General features: G+C 33.2%; 1 protein-coding gene across 1 annotated transcript; it reads right to left on the reverse strand.

Annotated features, from left to right (window-relative positions):
• Nucleotides 1-1503: 1503 nt before the first annotated feature.
• LOC137924695 (uncharacterized) lies at nucleotides 1504-22727 on the reverse strand. Its single transcript, XM_068768115.1, has 11 exons — nucleotides 22638-22727; nucleotides 21757-21915; nucleotides 11638-12045; nucleotides 10268-10796; nucleotides 8790-8946; nucleotides 7034-7080; nucleotides 4995-5099; nucleotides 4208-4305; nucleotides 3298-3393; nucleotides 2263-2436; nucleotides 1504-1857 (listed from the first exon to the last, which is right to left on the reverse strand). Exons 1-11 carry the CDS (start codon nucleotides 22659-22661, stop codon nucleotides 1528-1530), a joined length of 2127 nt encoding a protein of 708 aa, XP_068624216.1. The 5' UTR covers nucleotides 22662-22727; the 3' UTR covers nucleotides 1504-1527.
• Between the last annotated feature and the right edge of the window lie 2120 nt (nucleotides 22728-24847).

A 24847-nucleotide genomic window follows, 5' to 3' on the forward strand; every position in this document is an offset into this window, starting at 1 on the left:
CTATAAACACATATACCTTTAAATTGTTAAAAAAGATGATATTGATAAAGTGCTATTAACTCAGAATAAAATATAGATAAGTATAAGTTTGGATATTTTTGGCTTTGGGTTAAAATAAAACAATAAACAGATTTATTTTTTATTTATCAACCTTATAGTTTACAAAAAGATAATCAAAAAAATAAATGGGCATCTGCATACAGTATGCACCGTTTTACAATCTTATGTAGGTATGGCACTGGTAAGCATTCATACAACAGATTCCAAAAAAAACTTTATCGTGATTTGATACAAAAGTATTTCTTATATTTGTAATACTTGATAATAAAAGAAAAGATTAATTAATGTAGTAAACTCTCAGGATAAAATGTAGTCAAAAAAGATAACAAATGATACCAATAGTATCAAATCGAATATAATACTGAACATAATAATGCTTATGTGATGCCTCTATGTACATATGTATTTTTTATCTAAAATAAGTTTATAATAAATTAAAACTTTTATTTAGGTAAAATTTTTTGGATCAGAATTAAAAAAGGAATTTAGACAGGAATCATGATTCTAAATTTAATATTGTCAGCAATTATTATGAACAATATTGTAAACACTTCAAAAATTAAGCTATTTTGTAGATAGATATATATTTAATAAATTAACGAAAACAAAAAAAAAACTTCATAAACATAACTGATTTATACTTCTGCTTATCGATTGGATTTTAATTAAGCACATAATTAAAGTTGCCAGTTACGCCTGGACTTAAAACTTTATATAACTTGTATATATGTAATCAAAAGATGTAAATATATAGGAAATATTTATAGGAAAATATAACATAGGTAAATGACAACGACGTCGGAACACTGGTGATTTCTTCACTGTAAACGCAGTGAATACAAGGTGATCAAATACACCTAAAAACTATGTCCCCTGAAGATGTTATCGTGTATGCTGTTTTCTTTTCTGGGTATAACTTGAGGAACATTGGAGTATAAATAATAAATTTATCATCATCGTTAAAGTTATTTTAACGAGAGATTTGGTATATATTTCTCACTTAATTATTTAAAACTATAATTTAAGAAAAATGATTTTTATCGAGAGAGAAAATATCTAGCTAAATTTCAGTTATGCTTTTCTCTGGTCTGAAAAGTTCTTGTAAAACATTTGAGCATAGGTTATATATTAAATAACATCCTCGTTAAAAAAAAATTACGAGTGATTTGGTATATATCTCTTACTTAATTAGTTAAAACTATAATTTAAAAACAATGATTTTTATAGAAAGAGAAAATTTCTAACAAGAGTTATATGCTTGTCCCTGGTTCGAGTATTTCCAGTGAGACATAAGAGCATATTCAATAACGTATTCGTTAAATTTATTTTAACCAAAGATTTGGTATTTATTTCTTACTTAAAACTATAATAATTTAAGAACAATGATTTTAATCAAGAGTCTAAATGTCTTGTAAAATTGTGAGGGTAGAACGATATGCATTTTAATTTCGAATTATGGGTTTTGTATTAAGAAATGACATCAATAAATGATGAATTAGAATTTTCGATCCTAACGTATACTTTTACATGAATGTCACTTAGTACCGGCTGGCCAACTATGACTTTGGTAGGCGAGTTATTGACGAGTTCTTGATTTACCAATTTCAAGTTAGCACTGTTTGGCAAAAGGTTTAGTCTGGACATTTCAAGTTTTAGACCTACGGCGCCATTAACAAACGGCATGTTTACAGACAGGGGTTGAATTATTCCTTCCCATGTGTAAGGCTCACCAGTTACTGTATTATAAATACTTATTTTACCTATATCACCTTTCATGCATGCACCCGAAGTTATTGTCTGAAAAAAGCAAAGAAAATCATCAGCGAAGCTCGATCGCTCATATGCGATAATTATTATTAATCTCAAATCTTCACTAGTGATGACTTGCGGCACTGAAACGTGGTCAATTTGATCAGGGTTCGAATCAGGAATGAGCGGATCCGGAGACAAACGAAACTAGTCGACATAGCCTACTAGATTGACAAGTTGAAGTGACAACGATTCACTAAGCTCGTAGAACAGATGGCCGCTGAAGCCTTAAGGTTCTGGAGTTGAGACTAGAATAGCCCTCTCCATATCTCGTTATCATTATAAGTTTAATAACGTGGTCAAGATTGAGAGACCAGGTATCTGTGTGTCATAACTAGTATTTGAAAGAAAATGGTCATAGGGACCTCCGTTCTAAAATTCCTTGATACTCACATTTAACGAAGCCATTAAGCAATCGGGATTTTCGTATTTAACGCTTAGTACATAAAGTTCAGAATTGAACTCCAAAATCTCACTCAACCAGAGTTCACTCTGTGTTAATATGTCGAGTGTGAATCTTGAGCTGCATTCATTTACGTACATTTTTGTGATGTGATTTGGATGTTCCTGGAAATTAATCAAAATAATTAAATTTTAAAGACTGATTTCTTATTTTGTACAGTTTGATTGGATGTAGGTGTTTAGAGCTTTAAATGGGTAGTTGTATAGTTCAATTATTATTAAATGTATGGTAAATCCTATCCAAAAATTAATGATTTATGAAATAATACATCTAACGTGTTGATAATATAGTAAATGAAAGCGTTTAATAATTCGGATTATACATGTCAAAATTAATTATTGTTTATTAAATTTTTATGAGTCATGATAATATATTAGACTTAATAATTTTGCGTTAATTATAAAATAAGAAATCTGCTCAATCAATGTCTGTTACGCGGAACCAGATTCGCTGAATCAGTAAATATAAAACGTGGAGTGATTGGTTTTAGTCAGCAAAACGTATTTAAGCTAACCTATATTTTCAATAATCCTGTGTAAAGTGATATCTCTAAAATTCCTCACGTTAATTTATTTTTCTATTGCAATGTGGCTGCCTAATAACTTCTGATAGTACAAAGCGGGAATAGATAAAAGGTAATGGTTTTTTTTTGTATACATTCTATTACATTCTATTACATTTTGTATACATTCTATTAATGTTTGAATAGAATATACCGTACATTGACAGCTATTTGAAGTTTAAACACTATATATGTCGTGTCTTCATTGATTCTTGTATATTAAAAAATTGCAGACTCATAGCTCTAATATACGACTACCCACTACAAGCGATAGACTATACACTATTAGCGACATCTATCGGCGTCGTTCCAAGTAACAGCATCATGTTACTTAATCTAATGTTAATAAACTATAATAAAAAAAACTTTGAACTTATGAGAAAAATATTGACAACGTACTTACCATTTCAATGTGACTCTTCAATTTATTCTCGGGTCCAGCCCAAGAACAGATGAGACACTGTGCATTGATCTCCAGTTCAATTCGCTCCATATATGTCTATAATTCCGAAAAATGCATCCGTTAGTTTTAATAATATGTTGACTTTTCCTATACTATAACCGACAAGCGCGGTATACGGCGTTTGAGAATGTGACAGATGGCCTTTGATAAGGTCTTCTGTAGACGCTGGGTGCAGGCCCCTAACTGGAACTATGGAAATAAGTCCTATCGTTGAACAGTGCAGTTCCAACAACTGAAATGATAATGAATGTGTCAAACAATATTATTCTCCTGCAGCAAAAGAACTTGGGATATTAGATATCGAATCAAAAATCCAAAAAAAAATACACTTCGGTAACAAAACCGTTTTTTATTTAATTATGTACTAATAAAAATGTGAAACAAATTGATCTTCGTCATGGGCGATTATTATTTGAAATTATAGAAATAAGCAGCTTTTTACCGATTACTTTTCTTTTAAAATCGTTGTAGCAATAACAAAATAAATTGTGTATAATATTTCCCAAGTAACCAAATAGACCAAAGAGCTGGCAGTTGAAGAGGCAGAATGGACCAGGACAGACGGACAAGACAAACGACCTTATTAAGGTCGATAGAAGACACTTGATATAGGCTTTTTTGAACTGGTCCTATTGAAAATCTGTATGGGAGCGCTTTGTCCAGTAGTTGATATTCTACGGCTGCAATTATGACGATAATGACTTCGCTGACATTATAAATATTATAGAACTCATTGTTAACAATAGATGTACATAAATATATCTCTTCAGGGCATCCGGAATATTCTTTTTGCAATGCACTGTTAGTTTTTAAAAATAATTGATATTACGTTTTAAAAAAAAATACCTACGCCATCTTCAATTATGAGTTCCATGGCGTCTTCCATCATTTCATCTATAGTGAGATTTATTTCCGGAGTTGAATTTGATGGCAATGTTGTGACGTGGTCTGTAAACAAGTAGCATGTGCATATTTAACAAGAAACATTATTTATTGCATTGAAAACTTAGGACGCATCTAAGCGCAACTTAGGACGTCCGTCCACAAGGTGAGTGGGCAGTTTTCAAATGGCCCGAAGTTTCGAAGAGGTCTAAAGCATCTCTTTTTAAATAAAACTAAACAATATTTGATCAATAAGATATACATATGATCAACCCTGCTAATGAGTTAACTAGAAAACTAACAATTTACAAAAAAATAAATTGTTGAAAATTGTAGGTCAGCTAAATAAATGATCTTCCCCTTTATTTATTGTTATGAAGCAAGCTCAGTCTTCAAGATCTGCGAATCAGAAATGAAGAAATCTGCAAAAGAACCGAGATCACCGACGCAGACCGAAGATTTTCCGGTCAGTGGCAATGGGCGGGGCATATTGCTCGTGCAACCAATGACCGGTTGGGCCGAAAGATTCACGAGTGCGACTGCCACCCCACACACACTAGGTGGTCAAGTTAGCGAAAAATAAAAAGCACATGACCGACCATTGTGGTGATCTTTGGTGATGACCGTGGACCAATTTCATCCAATGGTCGGTTCTATGTAATAAATAGCTCTTTGCAATAAATAAACTCTTAGTACTTGCTTGCAAGTTCTGTTAACATACAATTAAAAGTAATTAATTAAATAAGGAACCATACCTGAATAAGAACCATTTACAATCTCTTGTACTCTATAGAATTCAAATAAACCTTCCCGGAGTGCCAATGTACGGTTATGGTTACTTTGACGTGTTATCGTGGCATCTAAAAGAAATAACATTTTCAAAACATCATCCTTGGTGTTTGTTCTACATAGGCATCGGACTCTTTTTTGAAGCTACAATTTCCACTTTTCTTATAGGTCGTGATATAACGTGAATATATACTAGTTAAATAGACATATCAATCTTATTTATTAGTCATTCAGAAAGTTTTAAAAAAATATATTAACGAGAAACTTTTTTGAATTATTTTGAAAATTATATTATTTACAAGTAAATATACAGGGTGAAGGTTGTAGCCTGCTTCATACCGGTCATATTGGAAATCTATAGAGGTGTCTAGCAGAGGACTTTCACTTTGCTGATGTTGATACAGGGTGATTGGTTATAGGTGTAAATGTTTTAAACGGGTGAATGTATAGCTCATTTGTTAGCAAAAAACTTTAAAGTTTTTACACCTTTATAGTAATATACTCGATATAAAGCAAAAATAAATATTGTTTGTATTAGAATGAGACCGTCTAATAAATTCTAACAGTACAATATCTGTGGGACAGATATTCGAAAAACGCTTTTTAATACTATATTATTATTACACAATTTATTATTAAAACCATATATACATTAATTAAAGTTTTTAAACTTATAATCAATCAAACTGTATATGTACCAAATACAAATATCTGAATGTAACGTTTTGTATTTTAATATTTTATTTCAAAATGTAATTTATAGTTAAAGTGACAGTAAAAGCAAGAAATAAAAAAAGCAACAACTTAAATATTTGAAACACAAACAAATGCAGAAGTGTGCATGCAATCGTGAAAGTGTGCGTGAGGGCAAAGAGTTGCGTAGCTGTTTATATAGAAAGATTGTGTCTTTCTTTCAGTTTCAGTGTTTGTTTTTTTACACATGAAACCCAGTTATTCCTATTTTTATCAAAATTCGCGACATTGTCTGCTTTGAACGGACAAAATAAATGTCACAGCTTGCTCAAGATATTGTGGCAGATTTACAGATGCCGCAAGTTCGAAGCGACAGGACGCTGGAGGCTTCTAGACTAAGAGCTCATTTAAGGTAGCGAAGCTTGAAGGCTCCGGAGTGGAACTTTCGAACCTCGACTTGTTAACCTGTTACCTGGATAAGATTACTACCAATTTGGAAAGCATTAGCGCTGGGAGAAATCACAATAACCCTTCTATCTAATATGGTAGGGAGTTGGCGTTCCCTGGCATGCGATCCAGCCTTGTGTGCAGTGTACATGACTTATCGTATTGTGGTCGCGTCATCCGAAAACTCGAGTACGCGTCTAGGTCTTAGGGCAGTGCGGCGTTTGAATGTACCGGGTGTGATTGTCTTATAGGTGGGGCACCTACAATCAGTGAATTGCTTGACTGTTGTGTTTATAAAATTGTGGTTGACAAAAAATTATTAAATTACCGCGAGGGAGATTCAAATGAGCATCTAGTAATCAATCAACCCTCGTACTTTCAGTGCGTAAAAAATTAAATTAAAATAGTTTCTTTATTTCAGATCATTACAATTATTTATAGCTGTAAGATATATTTAATTTGACATTAGTTCGTAATGTCGCCACCTACTAACTAAGAAGAAAATAAGTGGGGTTTTAATTATTTTGATCATTGTACTAAAAGTTTTTTTTGTTTAAATTTATAAATAGATTATGTCTTTGGGCAGAGCCTATGCTTAATAAATTACTTAAATTTATTCATGTATTAATTTTCTGTGTCGTTTGGTAGCTTGTTATAAAATGTACATTGACCTTCTAATGAGTGAGACATTTTACGGAGCCTAATAATAACGGGTAGTTTATTTTTATTAGATTATATCGATCACTATTTATTTTAAATTTGTGTAGGCGTGTATACGCACGCGCATATTATGTGTGTTCGTATAAGGGAGTGTATATAGGTGTAAGCAAATAATAATTGAAAAAAATACAAGCATTAAACTTACTAGAGCATCCGCGTTCGTTGTCCGCGGTAGATGTGTCATGCGCCACTCTGAAAAGCCATTCGTGCATACCAAACAAACGGAAAAGTGCAGTCAAGCGGTAGTATTCAAATCCAACCAGTAGTGCAAAAAACGAATTTGAAGTTAACAAAACGAAATATTTACCTTCACTAGACAATTGTTGGAAAATTTGAGTCGTCTAAATCTAGAACTTTACATCGATTAAAAAAAATCCGAAAAAATATCAAACTTGCCTTTTTTCGGTATTTTAAATACAATTTTTAAATTGTACGATTTATAGTTGAGTATATAAAAATATCGATTAAATTGGAATTTAATTGTCAAAGTAATCATAAAAACAAAAGTTATCACTGACCACAAGGTAACTGCATAACTCTAAATGTGTGCGAGGCAGTATCTTCTATTGTCGAATGCAATTTATAACAAAAAAACTTCATGTATTGTCACGAAATATAATAGTTATATCCTTTATCACTTTCTCGGTATTTGTGATTTTTAATTTCACCGTATATAAACGTGTAATTTAAAAAGACTAGTTACTTAGTGAAGTTTTATATTCGATTTTGCATAAAGGTGAAGAGGGATATAAGAAGACAAGGCAGTCATTGTTCTACTGTTTCTCATTGAATTGTAATTTATCGATTACTGTTTTAGGTTTTAGTTTGGTATCAAGTTATGAAGTTATCATCATCAACACTTCAGCTGTAAGACATTTACTACCCAATAGCTATTCATTAGGTCCTGTTGAAAGCGGCCTGCACCCAGCGACTTTAACCTGATCGTCTGTCCACCTTGTGAGTGTACGTCCTACACTGCTCGTGGGATCCAAACCAGAATCTTAAGGCCACATCATTCCTTTCTGCGGTCTATATAGCCATACCACCACCACTTCAATTTGCTAATCCGTTAGGCTACAGCTGCTTGCATTCGCCTTCGAATCTTTATTTGATTATTGAGACTTGATAATTCAATTTTGTAGAGAAATTCCGAGTGCGTGCTTTGACATGCCTACGTCGTCTCACGCTTTAAGCAGCTCGGGTCTTATAGACTGGTGACCACGGATCAAGCACAACGAAGAACTCACTGACAAGGTGGACAAACGACTTCGTCAAGGAGACACCGAATGCAGCCCAATTCCAAGTTTATAGAAATCTATCAAACTTTACCGGTACTTCTACAAGCGAATAAGAGTATGTATATTTATAAAAAACGGTAGAGAATATATACAATTTTGTGTAAAGTATAATCAAACCCACATACATTAACAATTTAGACCTATAGCATTATTTACAGCAATATAGTTTCAACTATATAGCTGTAGCTATTTAGCTATAGCTATACAGCTGTAACTATTCAGTTGTACCTACATTTATGTAGCTGCAGCTATATAATTCTACCGACGTAACTTGAGTCGTACATCGTACGTAAACATATAAATTACCAATTTTTAATAGCTATTTTGATATGGGCCTGACAAAGACGTTATTACCTTGAACTACACGAGATTTTTTACCTTGTCATGTATTGCAAACAGTATTTAAAAATATATTATTTGGAAATGTCATCCATGCGTTGCCAGTAGAGATATTAATACTTTGTTAAATTCCCACAAACTAGGAAGTATCTTATGAATTTATATTAAACACACGATAGAACACAAGCTTAGAATTAGAGATATACTATTATAAGAGAAAATGATATTTATTGGACAGTAGATAAAACAATTGAAATTACTTACCCAGCGGGTTTGACTGTTGCGCCACGCAAATCGCGGCTAGCGTCGGCTGAAGGTTTTGCCATTTGCAACAGCGGTTGATAGGTAAGACATTCATTGTTCCAATTGTCTATTTGCTCCGACATATCTTTGTTTGAATTTTTGTCTGCCTTCTCCAAAACTGCATTAAAAAGGTGTTTTTAGTTTTTTTTATTTATTCATTTATTAACAAAATACATTGGACAGTGTTTAACAATATTGTAAGGCATAGGCCTCTCTCCAAGATCGCCTCGATGGTTGGTCTTGCGCTTTTCACATCTACCGACTTCCTGCGACTTCGCCTGTCATGAGTTCACCTAGTGGGGGGCCCATTCACGCTGTGCCTACCAGTTTCTGGTCGCCACTCGAGAATCTGTCGAACTTTACAGCTGACGGCTGCACGAGCGATGTGCTCCGCCTACAGTCACGTCAGACGAGGATTTTTTTCGAATTACATCTGTTCAGATCTCACTAAAAAAACTCCATTGCTCTCCAGGTGATCTTGTGTCTTCTTATAAGGCACACCGTAAACGACCACGTCTCGATTCCGTAAATCATTGCCGGCATATTGATTTTATATTATTACAAATATCTTTAATGTTCGCGGATAAATCGTTAGATGATGTTTCGGCAAGGATTAGATATTCGAATCCTTATATACCGAAATTTAATGAATTAACTTGTTAGGGAAAGTTCTTTTGTTTTTTATAATCCCGGGATTTTTATGTGCGAGTGAAACCGATAACTATTATCTTGTTGTGCGAACGAGACGAGAAACTACGTTTGCTTAAGCAACAGATTCTTAAATTCTTTCCGAAAAATTATTTTAGTTAAACATTAATCAGAATATCACTATATATAATTTTTATTTATTTAAATACTCGCTATAAAATATTAAATTTTGTAACACATGTAAAACAAAAAAAAAAAAAAAACTAACGTAACATATTTCACAGTAATCACTTTATAAGAACGATTGGATACACGTGTGAAAGCTTGTAACATTCACCATATCTAATTTATTGCTTTCAACTAATGTATGGTATAACCTATGCAAAACTCAATGTTTTCAGATATAAAAAAATAAAGTAATAGTAATGATAGTAAGAAAAATAGATAATTTAAAAATAGATTACTGTCACTACACACTTTGTCCTGCCTGATGTTATCGTACAATAAAAAAAAATTATGTAACATATTTCAGAGTGATCACTTTATATAAAAGTTAATTAAAAAAGCTTTTTGCTTAAAAATTAGAGTATTTACCTCTGTAAAGCTTTTACACGTATAACCATTCATTGTATTCATTCGTTCACGTCACGTCATAACCATTCATTGTATTGATTTCATTCATTCGTTCACGTCAGCCAATAGACGCGCACTGCAAGACATAGTCCTTCGCGACAATAATAGTACACTGCAGCCCTAGTCACAATTTAAAATTTTTGTTTACTTATACTCACCGTTTTCAGTACCATCACATACTTGAACATGTAAAGGATGTACGATGTCTTTATTCTGGAAGTTAAAACCTTGTTCAATCATCGGCATTGCGTCGTAATCGCTGTTGTAAAACTCATCGCTCTCAATTTCATTTGTTGTTTTTTTATTGTACACAGATGAGCTATTAAAAAACTCTGAGTCGACACTGTCTATGTCTTTTATGCTTTCAAATTCTATATCTTGATCAGCACCAGGATAAGGCGGCATGCGTAGGTACTTTTCAATAAAATTCTCATCCTTAACTGACTCGTCATTCGGTATATAGGTTGCTTCCAAATTAAAAAAATCTTCAACGTTTATATCTGTTTGGTTTGTTATATCACAATTTGCTTGAAGTCTTTTGTATATCAGTCCACGCACTTGCGTGATCTTTCCATCGCTTCCTCTGAAAGTCATTCCTTTCACGCTACAATCTTTTTCCGATGGCATTTCCGAAAGAGGATTAATTCTGCTTAATATTCTGGATTTATTACGTACTGATGAAGGTGTCTAAAAGAAAAAAATAGACAATATGCAGGTTAATGTTGTTCTTAAAATACGCAATTTCTAAGAAAAATTGTTACATAATATTTTAAATTTGGAAAATTCAAGATATGGAGAGATGGAACCGTCTAGAATAACTAACATTTTGAATTTATCTAACATTATAAACAAGAGTTACAATTTTTTGAAGGTAGATTGCTTAAAAGGACAACTCTCTGTTTAAAGTGGCACTAGTCAAGAGTATATGCATTTAAGTTCGTCATTATATTATTTGAATAGTAAGGCTTTAACTTGTGTTGGATTAGTAAAAACTTAAAGCTGTTTCCTAATTCTGTGTATAGTCTGTCGACCAGTCGCGGTTAAAGATAGGAGGCGGTTCGCACGCGGCTTCGCTAACTTGTTTTAGGCGGTAGCTCGTGCGCATACAAGTGTTCAATTTATCATTTAAAGCATTGAAAACATGTACCATTAATTAAAAATATTTTCAGATAACTTGGGCAGGTAATGTTGGACAATAAATAAATAATCTGCCATAGGAAGCCTGTACCCACGTACGTTATTTTAAAATTTTTTATCTGTAAATTTTATATACGTTAAACACAATAGGTTGAACAAAACGTTTTGAAAGTACAATTATTGTAAATGCGACCGTGATATAATTTAGGATTCCGCTAATCAATTGCACAGCATCGATTTGATAAAGTAAATATACCATATTTTTAGCAGAGGTTCACAAACTAATTTCACCACTTAAAAATAATTAGTTTGAGACGATGTAAAGACAAAAGCAACCTACTCTATGTGAGCATATTTTGAAATGATTTTGACAAAAACAACAAACACTCACCTTATAGCATAAAAGTTGTCCTTCTGTGCTTTGCTGCGTCTTTTCATCAATAAATGAAAATTTGCAGCTATAGGGGGTAGTGAGTTTCGCTATGGCTCTCTCGCAGCTAGCAAAATCAAATAGCGGTTCGTTTGCATTATCTGTATTTCGACCGTTTGAATTGAACACGATATTATCGCAAATATTCAAATCCTTGCTTAGTTTTTTAAAGCGAAAACTTCTCAGCACTCTGTCACTTCCAGAAGTTGTAATCCTCGAGTATGTTTCACGGGTCACCGTATGGTTTCTGAGGATGCGCTTCGGTTTGATGGTTGCCTTGCGTGCTTCGGGTGCTGAGTGCGATGTTAAAATCACCCGTTTCGGGGTATTTGTAATCGACGGACTTCTTTCAATACGCATACCCGCGTTCTTAAATGAGGAGCGGATGATGAATAAAATTCATTTGGGTAACAGGTGAAAAGAGTTAGATATTTTTTGCACTTAATTACACTTGTATATTTAAAAGGCATCAACATCAACAACGTAAGTACAAAAATATTGGGCCCAAGAAAAAGAACATCGCAAAAAGGTTGTTGTATGTAAAGAGTATGTATAGCCTTGTAATAAAATTTCCATGGCTGTACTTTTGATGTCTGACTAGTTTTGATGGTCACCTTTTCAAGTTAAAAATGAAGTAAGTAACATGTTAGAGTTATTTTTCACTTATATTTCTTAATATCAAAATGAGGGAATCTAATAAATAAATTTGGTACATTTTAAAATTTTTACTTAAAAAAAGGAAAACATATAAGGCAAGAAGCAAAGAAAATTCGTGACGTTTATAGATTTAATATAATGTCAGTAAGAGTAGCACAAAATTGGTTCAAGCGTTTTCGATGCCGGAATTTTCAAGTCAAATATGCACCACGCTCTGGTTGTTTAGTTACGGATGACTTTGACGTCATTTAAAAAAACTGATAAAAATAAATATGATTTATTCTATTAGTTATGACGTAGTTGTAGTTAAAAATTGATCTTTAGCAGTTTTGTCCTATTTAAAAAAAAAGCATATACACCAATACCACGGTTTGCGTTTTTTCAAAGTTGCGAAGCCACTTAATTAGTACAAATTTTCATTGTGCTGTGTTTCAATAGATTTTCGAGGTATCGTTGTTTTGGATTCGTCTTTAATATATCCTTTTAAATTATTTTTTTTTGCCGAATTGCAATTTGCCAATAAAAAAGATGACAGTGACCGTTCTATAGAAATCTCCAAAGAACGAAATTTTACCTCCAAACAAATTTCCGTTTTAATAACGATCCTGACAGTGGAAGGAGTTTCAAAGTGTCCTAGGCGGTAGCTACGAAAATCATTTACTATAAGGAAATTTATTTTACGTTGAAAAAACATCTGTTCAGCAAATATTGGACCAATTTTTTGTGAAAGAAAGCTGACTTGATGAGATGACAACAGCCACTGTGGACTTATGAGACAGTGATTAATTTTAATTTTGTTTTCATAAATTAATTGAATAATTTTTTTTATTGAATACTTTTTTTTTGTTTTTTGGTATGTAACAAAATTTTATATTATTTTTGTTTTTCAAATGTTTAGTTCTTTCAATTTTCTTTTTAAAAACTAGTATTTTCGTAACCCTGAAACTTATCTTCGATCTTTAAATAGATTGCTATAGAAAAACTTAATTCACTTTGCATATTATTTTTTAGGACGTAACCGCGACGCGAAATGAGGTATTGGAGTAAAAAAGAGTATATAAAAAAATTGTTATTTAGGTACTACACAAGTTGACAGAAACCTAATGAACCGTGTTCATATGTGATTTTTTATTAAGACAATGAAATCTATGTGTACAACCGGTAGAGGATTGATACTTGCGATAGTAGGTCGCGGGTTCGAGCCGGGTTACTATCTTATGTAATTCACACTTTGCTTGTACAAACAAGTTTCGAGAGGATCGGCAGCAGCGGCCTCTACGTACCATAATATCAAACTAAATCTCCAGCGAAACGTGAAAATTAAGATACATGCTCCCATAGATAGCTTTGGACGAGGCCTATGCCATGCAGTAGGTGTCTATGGGCTGAAAAGGCGAATGAAATCGACCCGTTTATGAAGAGATTGATAACTGATGATGAAAACTGGATTACTTACGATGAAAACCTGCGAAAAAAGTTTTTATTTGTTTGTTCACAGACTTGGAAAAACCCAGGTTAAAGGTGTGGGCGTAGTGTCATTGGAAGGACATAATTTTAACTTTTATCGATAGAAGGGCGGCACCTTTTAGGTGGCTTCTCTTTTCTCCTACCTTATTTAAGGTAAGGACTTTACATTATTAGGTGTTTTTTTTTTAATATTTTAATTTTATTCATCTTTCTCCTTTCATCCGTCTCAATTTCTTATATACTTTCCTTTTGTCGTTCGCAATATTTTTCTTCCTTTCTCTTTCATATCTTCTTTCACACATCGCCTTCCTTCTCATTCCTAGATCACAGATATCACACAATCACAATATCACAGTTTATTTGACTCATATATAATTTAGTTAAATTTGTACTTCTAATAATAATTTCCTTTCCAGTAAATCTATTTTTATATCTAATATTATTAACATCATTCATGTTCCTGTTTTTGCTTACAGGCGTAACTTACAGCGAATCTTATCCGACCCTTTTGTTTTAATCCGAATTTTATTTTATCTTTTTTGATCGTGCACTGAACTTTTCAACAGTTCTAGAAAGCCGACGACTTTTATTGTTGCCCATGAGGTGATGATCAAGGCGGTGCCCTACAAATATGTACAGGACAGCCGGCGATAAAGTGCACCACGATCTGGTCGGTCCACATCTGGGTCACAGATGCACGAAGGACTCTTCTTGAGCTTAAACCTAGGTAAGTACCCAGAGAATCTCCTGTGCCTTGAAGCAGCTGAAGTTTCCGGAATACGCGATCGGCGTCCAGGAAGAATTTACTCTTTGTGGATGCAGCTATTCCATTTGCCAAGCGTGTTCAGCCTGAGTTGTCGCTTAACGCAGGAAATAAGCCATCTCCCGAATTCCGGTCTTCTCTTGCTCTTCATAGCTGCGTCCTGGCCAACTGGTTCGCCATCTTATTGCCATCCGTCCTCGCGAGTGCTTTCACATAATACATCTTTACATTCCTCCCTTTTGCTCGTGCTCCCATTATATCTTCTTTTACTCTGAGGTCAAGGGTGTCAGATTTTGCGACAGTCTTAAGGCCAGACCGTGAATTGCTATGGTATGGTCTTTCAGCACGATAACGTTAGACCACGCACAACCTTAGCCACCTTGGAGTTTGGCTGAGAGTTTAATATGCATCTGTCGTATGCTTTGCCCAGATAGACCTTGGCCTTGCACATTTAGATTTGCACCACATTCGGTATTTTCACAATTATTTAGGTACTGTCAAGTTAACATTTAGGGAAGACTAGGTTTTGATCAGATATCAAGAATTTTCTACAAGAGCGGCACCATGCCATTTCCTTACAAAATGGCAAAAAGCCATCTAATGAAATGGCAACTACATACTATAACTAAATATAAAGGAACCTTAAAAAAATATTTTGAATTTACATATGAAATACGAAGGAATCTTTCTCCGATCTCAAAACTAAAGCTTGCGTTAAGCCGGCATAAAATTATGCACAACTTCACCTAAATCATTTTTATCTAGCACGTTTACTTTCGGCTATACAATCAGAATTGTGTAACACGTTCACGCCGGCGCCGATTTGCATTTGTTTTACCCAGCTACTCAGCGGCGGCGTACAAATCTACGACGCGTTTCATCCGGCGGCGCCTGTTTCTCGCTTGTTCAAACCTGCACGCGTGTCTTATTTTGCTCAATAGTACAGTGAGCGCTTACCTTGCAAGTTGTGTAACTCGTAGCATTTTTGTACCCTGAACATAGATTTCCGCCAGTAAAAACAACTAGGAAAGTAGTTAGATTGTTTTTCTTTTAATTTTTCTCTTATAAATGCCCATAGCCTGGATATTTAACAGAGAACGAGGAAATATATAAAGTTTTAACATAATACCGTTACTATATGGACATGGTCTTACTAAACAAGGCGTTAAAAAAAATCGAATTAGCTTTAAAAAAATTATTATAGAAAATTGATCATTCAAAATGAAATGTATTAATCCGTCGATTGTTTTCTTAAAACACATTTATAAACGCATACTAATAATAATTCTTAATTGTGCTTAATTGTATCGATATTGTGACGATATCGATAAAAGCAGATAGAGATATTTGCACAGGAGCGCGATCACTTCGTAAATGTCAAAATACTCAAGTATGAAAAAAAAACAGTACCGGTATTTAGTACTCTTATTAATTCCATTTAATATAAATATTCATATATAATGTTGCGGCGGTTAGGACTTGTATAAATAGTATAAAAGTTACAATAACTGTGGTTTATATTAATTCATCTAACAAATAACGATCACCATGGAAACGGTTGAGAGCGCGTTCCGTGTCGTGACGTTTTGTTGCCGCTACTGCAGACACAAGCCAGCGCCGGCGATGCAGTCGCTCCGCGCTGCACGCGCAGTGAGTCAATAATGGTATTTCCTTTCATTAAAATAATATCGAGTATTTTAATTTAGTTTTATATTCTTTATTGAACACGCTAGGGTACATTTAAATAGGTTTACAATAATATCCAAAAAAGTACAATGGGCGGTCCTACCATACAAGGCAATAACTTACAGATAACCATAGTACGGAAACGGTGGAAGTACTAATAATGGCTTGTTGAAGTGTACGAAACACACATCATTTTATTTATTCCTATGTTCCCAAGATGGGGCAGAGGGCGTCCACAGTACGTCGCCATCCCGAACGGTTTTTAGCCTCGCGCTTTACTTCGGTCCTCGTCATTCCAACTGCCTTCACTTCTGCAGTGATCCAATTCAAGGGCTTGCCTCGGTATGTAATTAGGTTCCCTTCGGAGCGTGTGGCCTAACCAGTATCACTTGCGGCGTTTGATCAGCTGGTCGATCAGCATCTCACCGCAGAGGTCTACGTTGGAGATTTTCTCATTCTAGTATATACCGAGAATACGTCGAAGACAGTTATTAAAGAAGACTTGGAGCCGTCGGGTGATATCATGGGTAACCTTCCACGTCTCGCAACTATATACCAACACGGTTTTCAAATTGGCCAGGAATATTTTGAGCTTAACTCTCCTAGTCAGCTTCCGTAGTTGCCTTACAGAACGGAACCGTGCGAAGGCTGCCTTTTCCTTGGAGATTCTCGACGCGGTGTCCTCTTCGGTCCTTCCTGATTCCGATACTACGCTACCGAGGTAAGAGAATGTGTGGACTCTCACCACTCCCTCTGTGCCAATAAGCAACGGCAGAGAACCTGTTACTCCGCACCTCATTTCTTGGGTCTTCCAGATGTTAATTTTAAGTCCCATCTCCAAATCTCTCGTTATAGATCGTCCAGTTTGGCTTGCATGTCGGCATGTGTGTCGCTCAATAGGCATAGGTCATCGGCATAGTCGAAATCAACCAAGACATTGGACAGTCCCCACTCTATACCACGGCGCTTGCCGCTGTTGGTGGTGTTCATGATGCCATCCAGAACGATAAGGAAAAAAAGAGGTAAAAGAAGGCACCCCTGTCGCACACCTGCATGGACCCTTAATCTTCAGAGACTAGGCTGTCATGAGTAGATGGCCTTGATTATGTTGGTGATTGTCTTGGGTACACTAATTTCATGCAGCGGGTTCCAGATACAACACCATCTGAGCGTGTCGAAGGCTTTTTCAAAGTCAAATACATTTCCCTTTGCCATTCTGATGCCTGTTCGAGGATTATGCGTAAGGTGTTGATCTGGTCCGTACATGATCGGTTGGTTCAGAAGCCAGCTTGTTCTTTGAGAATAAGAGGCTCTACAGCCCTCGATAGCCTATATATATCCGATATGATCCTGCAGAGCACCTTAGAAGGAATCGAGAGCAAAGTGATACCTCTCCAATTGCCGCATTCACTCAGGTCCCCCTTCTTGGGTACGGTGATGACAAGGCCCTTATTACAGTCGTCGGGTAACTTTTCGGCTAACTAAATGTTCCTAAGATGTGGCATCAGCGCGCTTGCAGCAGTGGGTAAGTCGGCTTTCAGCATTGTCGCTGTAATGAGACCCACTCCTGGAGCTTTCCTGTTCTTTAGAGAACGGGTTGCCTTCACTACTTCCTCTCTCGAAGGGGGAGAGCTTGCAGCAGTTGTCGCTGTAGAGACGGGGTCGATCGAAACTCGGAAGACCTCCTCGAAGTGTTCTCGCCAGGGTTGAAGCTGTCCCTCCGATGTCACGATAAGCTGCCCTCTCTTATCTTTCAAGGGCTTCTTCTACCTCTGGTTTGGATTCCCGGTAAGTGTTTTCGCCGCCTTGTACACTTATCTGAAATTGCGGGAATTGGCAGCGCGTTGGACGTAATCTGCAACACCTTCAGCCCATACTCGACGGTCATGACGAGTGCTGCGGTAGATTTTCCGGCAAATTCGTCTATATTTCATCTTCAGATCTTCGTGCACTGCCATATCGCTCGTGTCCAGAATTTGAAGAAGGAGTTGGTGCCTTTCTTCAATGAGATTCTAGGTCATCTGTAACATCTATTCTTCTCGCGTATGTATTTTATTGCCAAGAACGACGGAGCTGGTCTCTGTGTAGGCCATTTTAATGTGGTTCTACTCGTTGACTACGCGTTGACATATGTGGTAGAGTTCGTTCCGAGAACGGAGAAACGATTCCGCAGCTCCGATCTAAATCAATCATTATTCAAAATAAAGATGGCTTTATTAGATACTTAAATAGCAAATTGTAATAGAAAAATGATTCATTTATATTAATGAAAAGAGAAAACAAATTTTATAAAATTATTATTATCTATATCTTTGATTATATTACCAATTTGAGTTACCGCGACAGTAACGGATCTGCAATTGTGTTTTAGAACGTTTTGACGTACAACGAATAAAGCTTAGTAAGAAAAAGTATTACGTTTAAATAAAAGCTAAGTATAAATTAAAGTTTTCGCTTTGCTGCGCATTAGCTTGAATAGTACCCATCTCCGGATACAAGTGTATTTACGAATGGTTAAGAATAAACATAAAAAGAATAATAAGAATAAAAATAAAAACTATTAAGAGCAAATCAAAATAATTATGAATTAATATTTTATTTTGCACTCAATAGTTTGATTAGTAATGTTTTACTTATACATTTGATTAACATGGTTGTCAAAGTTGAAAAACTATGACGTCACAATATGTAGTGACGTCACATTAGAACTTAGGTCTTATTTATTCGGTATTTAATTTTTAGTTCCTCCAAAGTATGCCTACCAAGCTCCAGAGCTATGAATGTTGAGTATTGTAAATGTCTCTCAAGCATCATCTCTGTATTTCGATAGTTTTTATAACAGCTCGGATATTTACTAAAATATGATCGATTGGATTAAATAAAACATTAAAAAATGTAAGACAAGGAGATTTCTCGCACTTTTTTGAATGTCCTTTGATTATCTGTTTTTGTCTTAATCGATTGGCAGGTGTATATGTTCTTGGCAACGAGAAGGTGCTGGCGTGCGCCGCAGCACGCGAACAAAGCAACCTAGTTAAACTATAATCATAAATAAAATAAGTGAAATGAAAAAATCGATTCCAGTCGTCTTGGAATTTTCAGATGTGACAGTTAATACATTCCAAACTTTAATATTATGTTTTTGTTATAAAAATCAGGGTCTTAGGAAAAAAAAGTAAATGCTTACATTAAAGTAAGTACGTATTGTCCAAAATGAACATTACCTTTATGTAAGAAATTTGGAAGGATAACGTATTCGACGATTATTTACCGGTTAATTGAAAAATATCAAATTAGCTGTTGAAAAATTGAAGTCATGTATTGAATTTTTCAGTCTAATTAAAACGTAGATTTAACGTTAGGCTTATTCTAAAGATATTATATTACGAAACCATTTTTAAAAGGCAAAACAAGTAGAATTTTCACTTTCCCTCCACTTCTACAAATAATCTATGCCTAATAAGTGATATTTAACATCTCACCTCTTTTATAGGCGACAAAACTAATAAATCAATAATACTTATTTTTTTTAAATAAATTGCACTTCATAGTTATTACATACGAACCGACTCCATTTTTTTCTATTTGGCTTGTTATTTATACACAGCACACTATTGTTACAATATTGCAAAGATGGCATAAAAAATAATATTTAAATTATTAATAATTAACGAGGGAACATGATACCGATATACCATAAAAGTTTGCGGGATTATTACGATTTTTTTTTACATTAACACGAAAGATTTATTCAGCGTAATATGAAAACGCATAAAAGTATTCTCTTGCAAGGCGCTGGAAATGCGAAAATTTATTTAATTGTTTAACCTAAATTAGTTGATAATAAACTATAATAAGTAAAATATACATTAGAAACCGATGACAAAATTATGGTTTTCCAAAAGTGTGTACGACATACGATAAAAAAGTAAAATAAAAAATTATTATAAATCTACAGTATTAAAAAAAAAAACTTCTATAACATGTTTATTCACTGTGGCAACTCTACGAAATAACATTCCCCTACATCTATGTATATATAGATATGTGTATATCTATGTATGTTTCCGCTATTAGAATTTTTTTGTCATAGCAACACAGAATCAAAAATTAACAATGTTAATCAAAATAGGCAAAATAGCTAAGGCAAAATTTTATAAAAATATTAAAATCATACAAAGGTAGAATATTACTTAGAGAAATAATCTAGTTCCAATTGTAAAAATATAAATGTAAGACAGAGTAAATATTCCCTTCAAGAAAAAAAAAACTTGAGAATATATATGCTATGTTATCTATTTGAAAGAGGACCTGCCTATCATACAGACTTAACTAGTCTGTTGGCATATATTTTTAAATTGTAGCAAAGTAACTAAACTTCAACTTTTTTCACTGTTAATTTGCAAATACTTTGAAACTGGAACAAGGTAATCCTATTCCAAAACACTTTTTATTGTTTATATTTTTAAGGCATGTCAACAACATAAACACAAATAAAAACATTACAGCAATCTTAAAATCAATGCATACATTAGTGACCAATGTGCACAACATTTTTCATAACTATTTCTAAAACTGAAAAACACAAAAGGTGTCATAAGAAATGTAAAAGAAGATCACAAAATAAGTCATAATGACAATCATAAGAGCAAAACAAACAGTAAATAAACAATATAAAAGTTGAATTTTATTCTGATTCAAATCATGATACATATCCAGGTCAAGTTGTCTACTAAAAATTATGGAATAATGTAATGGAATTTCGTAAAATCCGTTCTCAGCTGACCTCTACCCAGAGAAAGGAATATTCCCACCAAATTTTAAGTCATCCAGCTTCAAGGTTTCAGAAATATCCTGATGAGTCAGTCCATCAGTAGAAATCTCATACTCGTATATACAGGATGGTTTGGTTTGATATAACCAGTATATACTACTATCCACCTATGTTAATACAGTTGGAACATAGGTCTCCTTAAAAAGATATGTTGCAGATCAGATGTGGACCCAAAGCAGTTTGATGGATATATAAAGTTTCAGAGTTGTCCAGTGGTCTCACAATATATAATCTGCACCTTGTGGAAAGTTTGATATTATATATTTCACACAACATGGACTTTCTATTTCTGACAGGTATTGAACCGAAGTCAATGATTATAAATCAGGCTTTTATCACTAAGTCTTCACAGCTACCACTAAGATATTAATGTTTACAAATAACTACTAAATACCATTGATGTATTTATAAATATAAAATCAAATATTTGTCTAAACCCATTGTGTCATTTACATTAATTTTAATTGTAATCCAAGTTATCCTTATGCCAAGAACAGTATTAATTTACAATTATACCATGAAAATCTGACTACCACAAACTCTTGAAGTTAATCTGTATCTGTTATCTGCTCCTGGTAAGGCCAAGTTAAAAGCATTCATATGTGTGCATAATAATTATTGTATATAGTGGATATGTACCAAATTTAATATAGTATGACATTGGAACACTTACCTTGAATCTGTGACTTTCTTGTGTCTTTTTTCTTATGTCTTTTTTCTTTTTAGACATTGCTAAGTGGAGACGTTCACTTTTTAATCGCATAATAATAAGTTCGACTTCACTGCTAGGTTTATACTTTTTAGCTATTATTAATTCAATCAAGTCTTTTTTCTAAAAAAATGATTATTAAAGGTAATATAAAATCATTAGCCAATTATTAATTAATTAATTATACCAATATTGTTATGTATATATCACACAATTTTTTGATCAAATACTTAATTAGACATAATTATGGATTAAAAACACACAAGTAGTGTCTTAAAATAATAAAAAGGCACTTACTATTGTTGTTTAATTAAATTTTCAATATGTAAATTTGCCTCAGTTTCAAAATAGCAAAATATACATTTTTCTAAATGGAGAACAATGGTTGATCAAATTTGCATAATAGGAAAGTATAAAATACCTAACAATATATTATAATAATAAACTAGTAAACAAAAACAGTTACAGGTATCATTCCATTACTGTAAAATAATTTTAAATTGATATTGTTTTTTTCTAGTAGTAACAAGTGACATTTTATGCTAAGCTGTTGATATTTGAAGTGAAGTGAAAAGTTTTTCCTATCCTTTTTGAAAAACTCCTTCGTCCTATGCTCTTTTCAAGGATCTCAAAAGTAAACCTACACTGTGTCTTGCGGGATAATATGTAGTTATATTAAAAAGTTTAGAACTGTTTATAAATACCAAATACCTTACGTTACCTTTTTTTACAATTAAAACTTAATACAAATCATTTATTCAAATTTTGAAGCAATTAATAAAACTTTCAAAACGAGAGTGAAATGTGTATGTTCAGTTATTTAAAAGGAAAGTTATATAACTTACTTTAACGTTGCAGGGTAAATGCATTCCTTTCGCGGTTTGTTGCAAAAATCTGTAAGAACATTTTTGTAATGTTTTTGCAGAGTAAGTTTCCTCTTCTTCTTCCATGTTAAAGAAAATTACAAAAAGATAGCCGTTTAGAGAATCACTAACTTAAACCAACTTCAATATAACTAGCAGTATTTAAGCCTGTATAATTCAGCTATACCCACAATTTCCTTTTTTAGGTAATAATTACTTAAAAAACGAAGGTATTCATATTATCGTTTTTTTAAAGTTTGATAAGGATGTTTATACACTATGACATTTACGATTTGAGTATAAATTTTCTAGTACGCGTACCTGTTGGTATTCTAATAATTTTCTTATAAGTTAATTTGATCTATCTTCCTGCAAAATGTAAAATAAGCTAAACATTCTCACTTCACACAATCCTGAAAGAGGTTTGAATACGAAAATGATATAAAACTACACTTGACTACAACCGTAAACAAAAATAATTTTCATTTGCACAAGTTAAATTCTCTGTTTTTAAAATAATAAATGTACAATATGTCTAACATAAAAGAAAACATCAAATTAAATTTATTGAAGTACTTTCTACTTCTTCTAATCGTTGTACAAAAATAATTATAGGTATAATATAATTTTTTTAAATAGGTCTTACAACAAAGTATTCTTATTTTAATTTTACATATATATTACCTAGTACTGATAAAGATATTAAGGATGAAATGAATACACTCAGATAAAAATAAAAGTTTATTATAATAGTGACAGTAAAAAGTATAAAATATCATATTGTAATTTAATGCTATACACATAATCAGGTTTATAAGTTATATCGAATAAACAATTGATTGTAACATCTCGATAGGCCAAAAATTCAAATCTGCAAGTCACAAACAATTTTCAAGGCATTAAATAGTATTTGTTTATTTGTACTTTTGGTATTCTTGAATTGCTTTTGTAAATGGATGTACTGGATTTGTGCTAAAATAAGGAAGTTAATTTTAATACAATTACTTAAAAGAACGATAAGCTATTAACGATTAGGATACATGTTACCAGAGGGCGGTATTTTAAAACCGTGTACCAAAAATGACTGGGAATCCCTACGCATTATTTTTGGGTCGAAACATTACCAAACTGTTCGCCTCAACAGTATTTTTTTGTTAGATGTTCATTTTGACTTTATTATAATATGAATTTACCGTACCGTCTGTAATGTATTATTAAAACTGTACTTTGAACTTTAAATAAAAAGGAAAGAAATGGTGATTCGTAAAAATTGCTGATTAATGTAATTTGTGGTAGTGTATATTTAATATTTGAACTGTGATACTTATGATATTAATGTGAAAATAAATGAACGAAAAGAGTATATATAGAAGTATTTAGTGTCTTTCATGTTCGTCGAATAAAATCAACTCCAGAATAAATTCTAAAAATTAAAAGGTAACCGCTTACAATGAAGTTTTCGTGTTAAATCTTTCATTTTTAATATAAAATAATCATTAACGCAAACTTGTATTATTATTTGCATATTTTTTAACTTTACAAATTTTTATTTAACTTCAGAGAAATTTTGCAAGATGGATGGATGGATTTCTTCTATGAAACTATAAATTTTTGGTATAAGTTTTATTTATTTATGCGTGTTCCTTGACGACCAAAAATCTATTTTAATGTTTTACAATTAAGCTCCATAGTTCTTCGAAGTGTTCAGAAAAGATTTTAGAGTAGTATTGAAGTGTTTGTTTATTTTAAATTGGACTTTTTTGTTTGACAACCGACTCCCGAAAAACGTAACGTTATACAACACGTTTCTTACCTCTCACCATTCAAAAAAGTGTTGACTTTGTCACTCATGGCCTCTTTGAACATAATAGCTTTTTTGGTAAAGGGACGTTGCTTATATTCGATGTGTTTTAATTTGGTTTCCTGTAAAAGAAATAGAGAATTTCAGATGGACGTTTCTTTTTTTAAACAATTTCTATTTTGATTGATGATGTATTGACTTTGAAACTAATGACAGCCCCTGCAAGGATTAACACATCTTAAAGATCGCCACGATGTCACCGGTCATGCGCTTATTATGTTATTTCATGTTGCATTACTTGTGAGTAATGCAACATGAAATAAGTTACTTTTCTATATTTAAATAAATAAATGTTTCACATAGTTCTTTATTATCTCATTTTAATGTTATC

Source organism: Battus philenor, unplaced genomic scaffold (genome assembly GCF_028537555.1).
Source record: "Battus philenor isolate CCGP_79_NKW_IND1 unplaced genomic scaffold, ilBatPhil1.0.hap1 SCAF_24, whole genome shotgun sequence".
NCBI lineage: Eukaryota > Metazoa > Arthropoda > Insecta > Lepidoptera > Papilionidae > Battus > Battus philenor.

What these genes read in the sequence shown, in the direction of transcription:
- LOC137924695 (XM_068768115.1), bottom strand. Translation starts at nt 22,661, where the DNA reads ATGCATTTACCCTGCAACGTTAAA. An exon ending in GACAACTTTTATGCTATAAG is followed by an intron (nt 10,797 to 11,637) that starts GTGAGTGTTTGT and finishes TTTTTCTTTTAG; the next exon opens with ACACCTTCATCAGTACGTAA. An exon ending in AACTCATAATTGAAGATGGC is followed by an intron (nt 3,394 to 4,207) that starts GTAGGTATTTTT and finishes TCGGAATTATAG; the next exon opens with ACATATATGGAGCGAATTGA.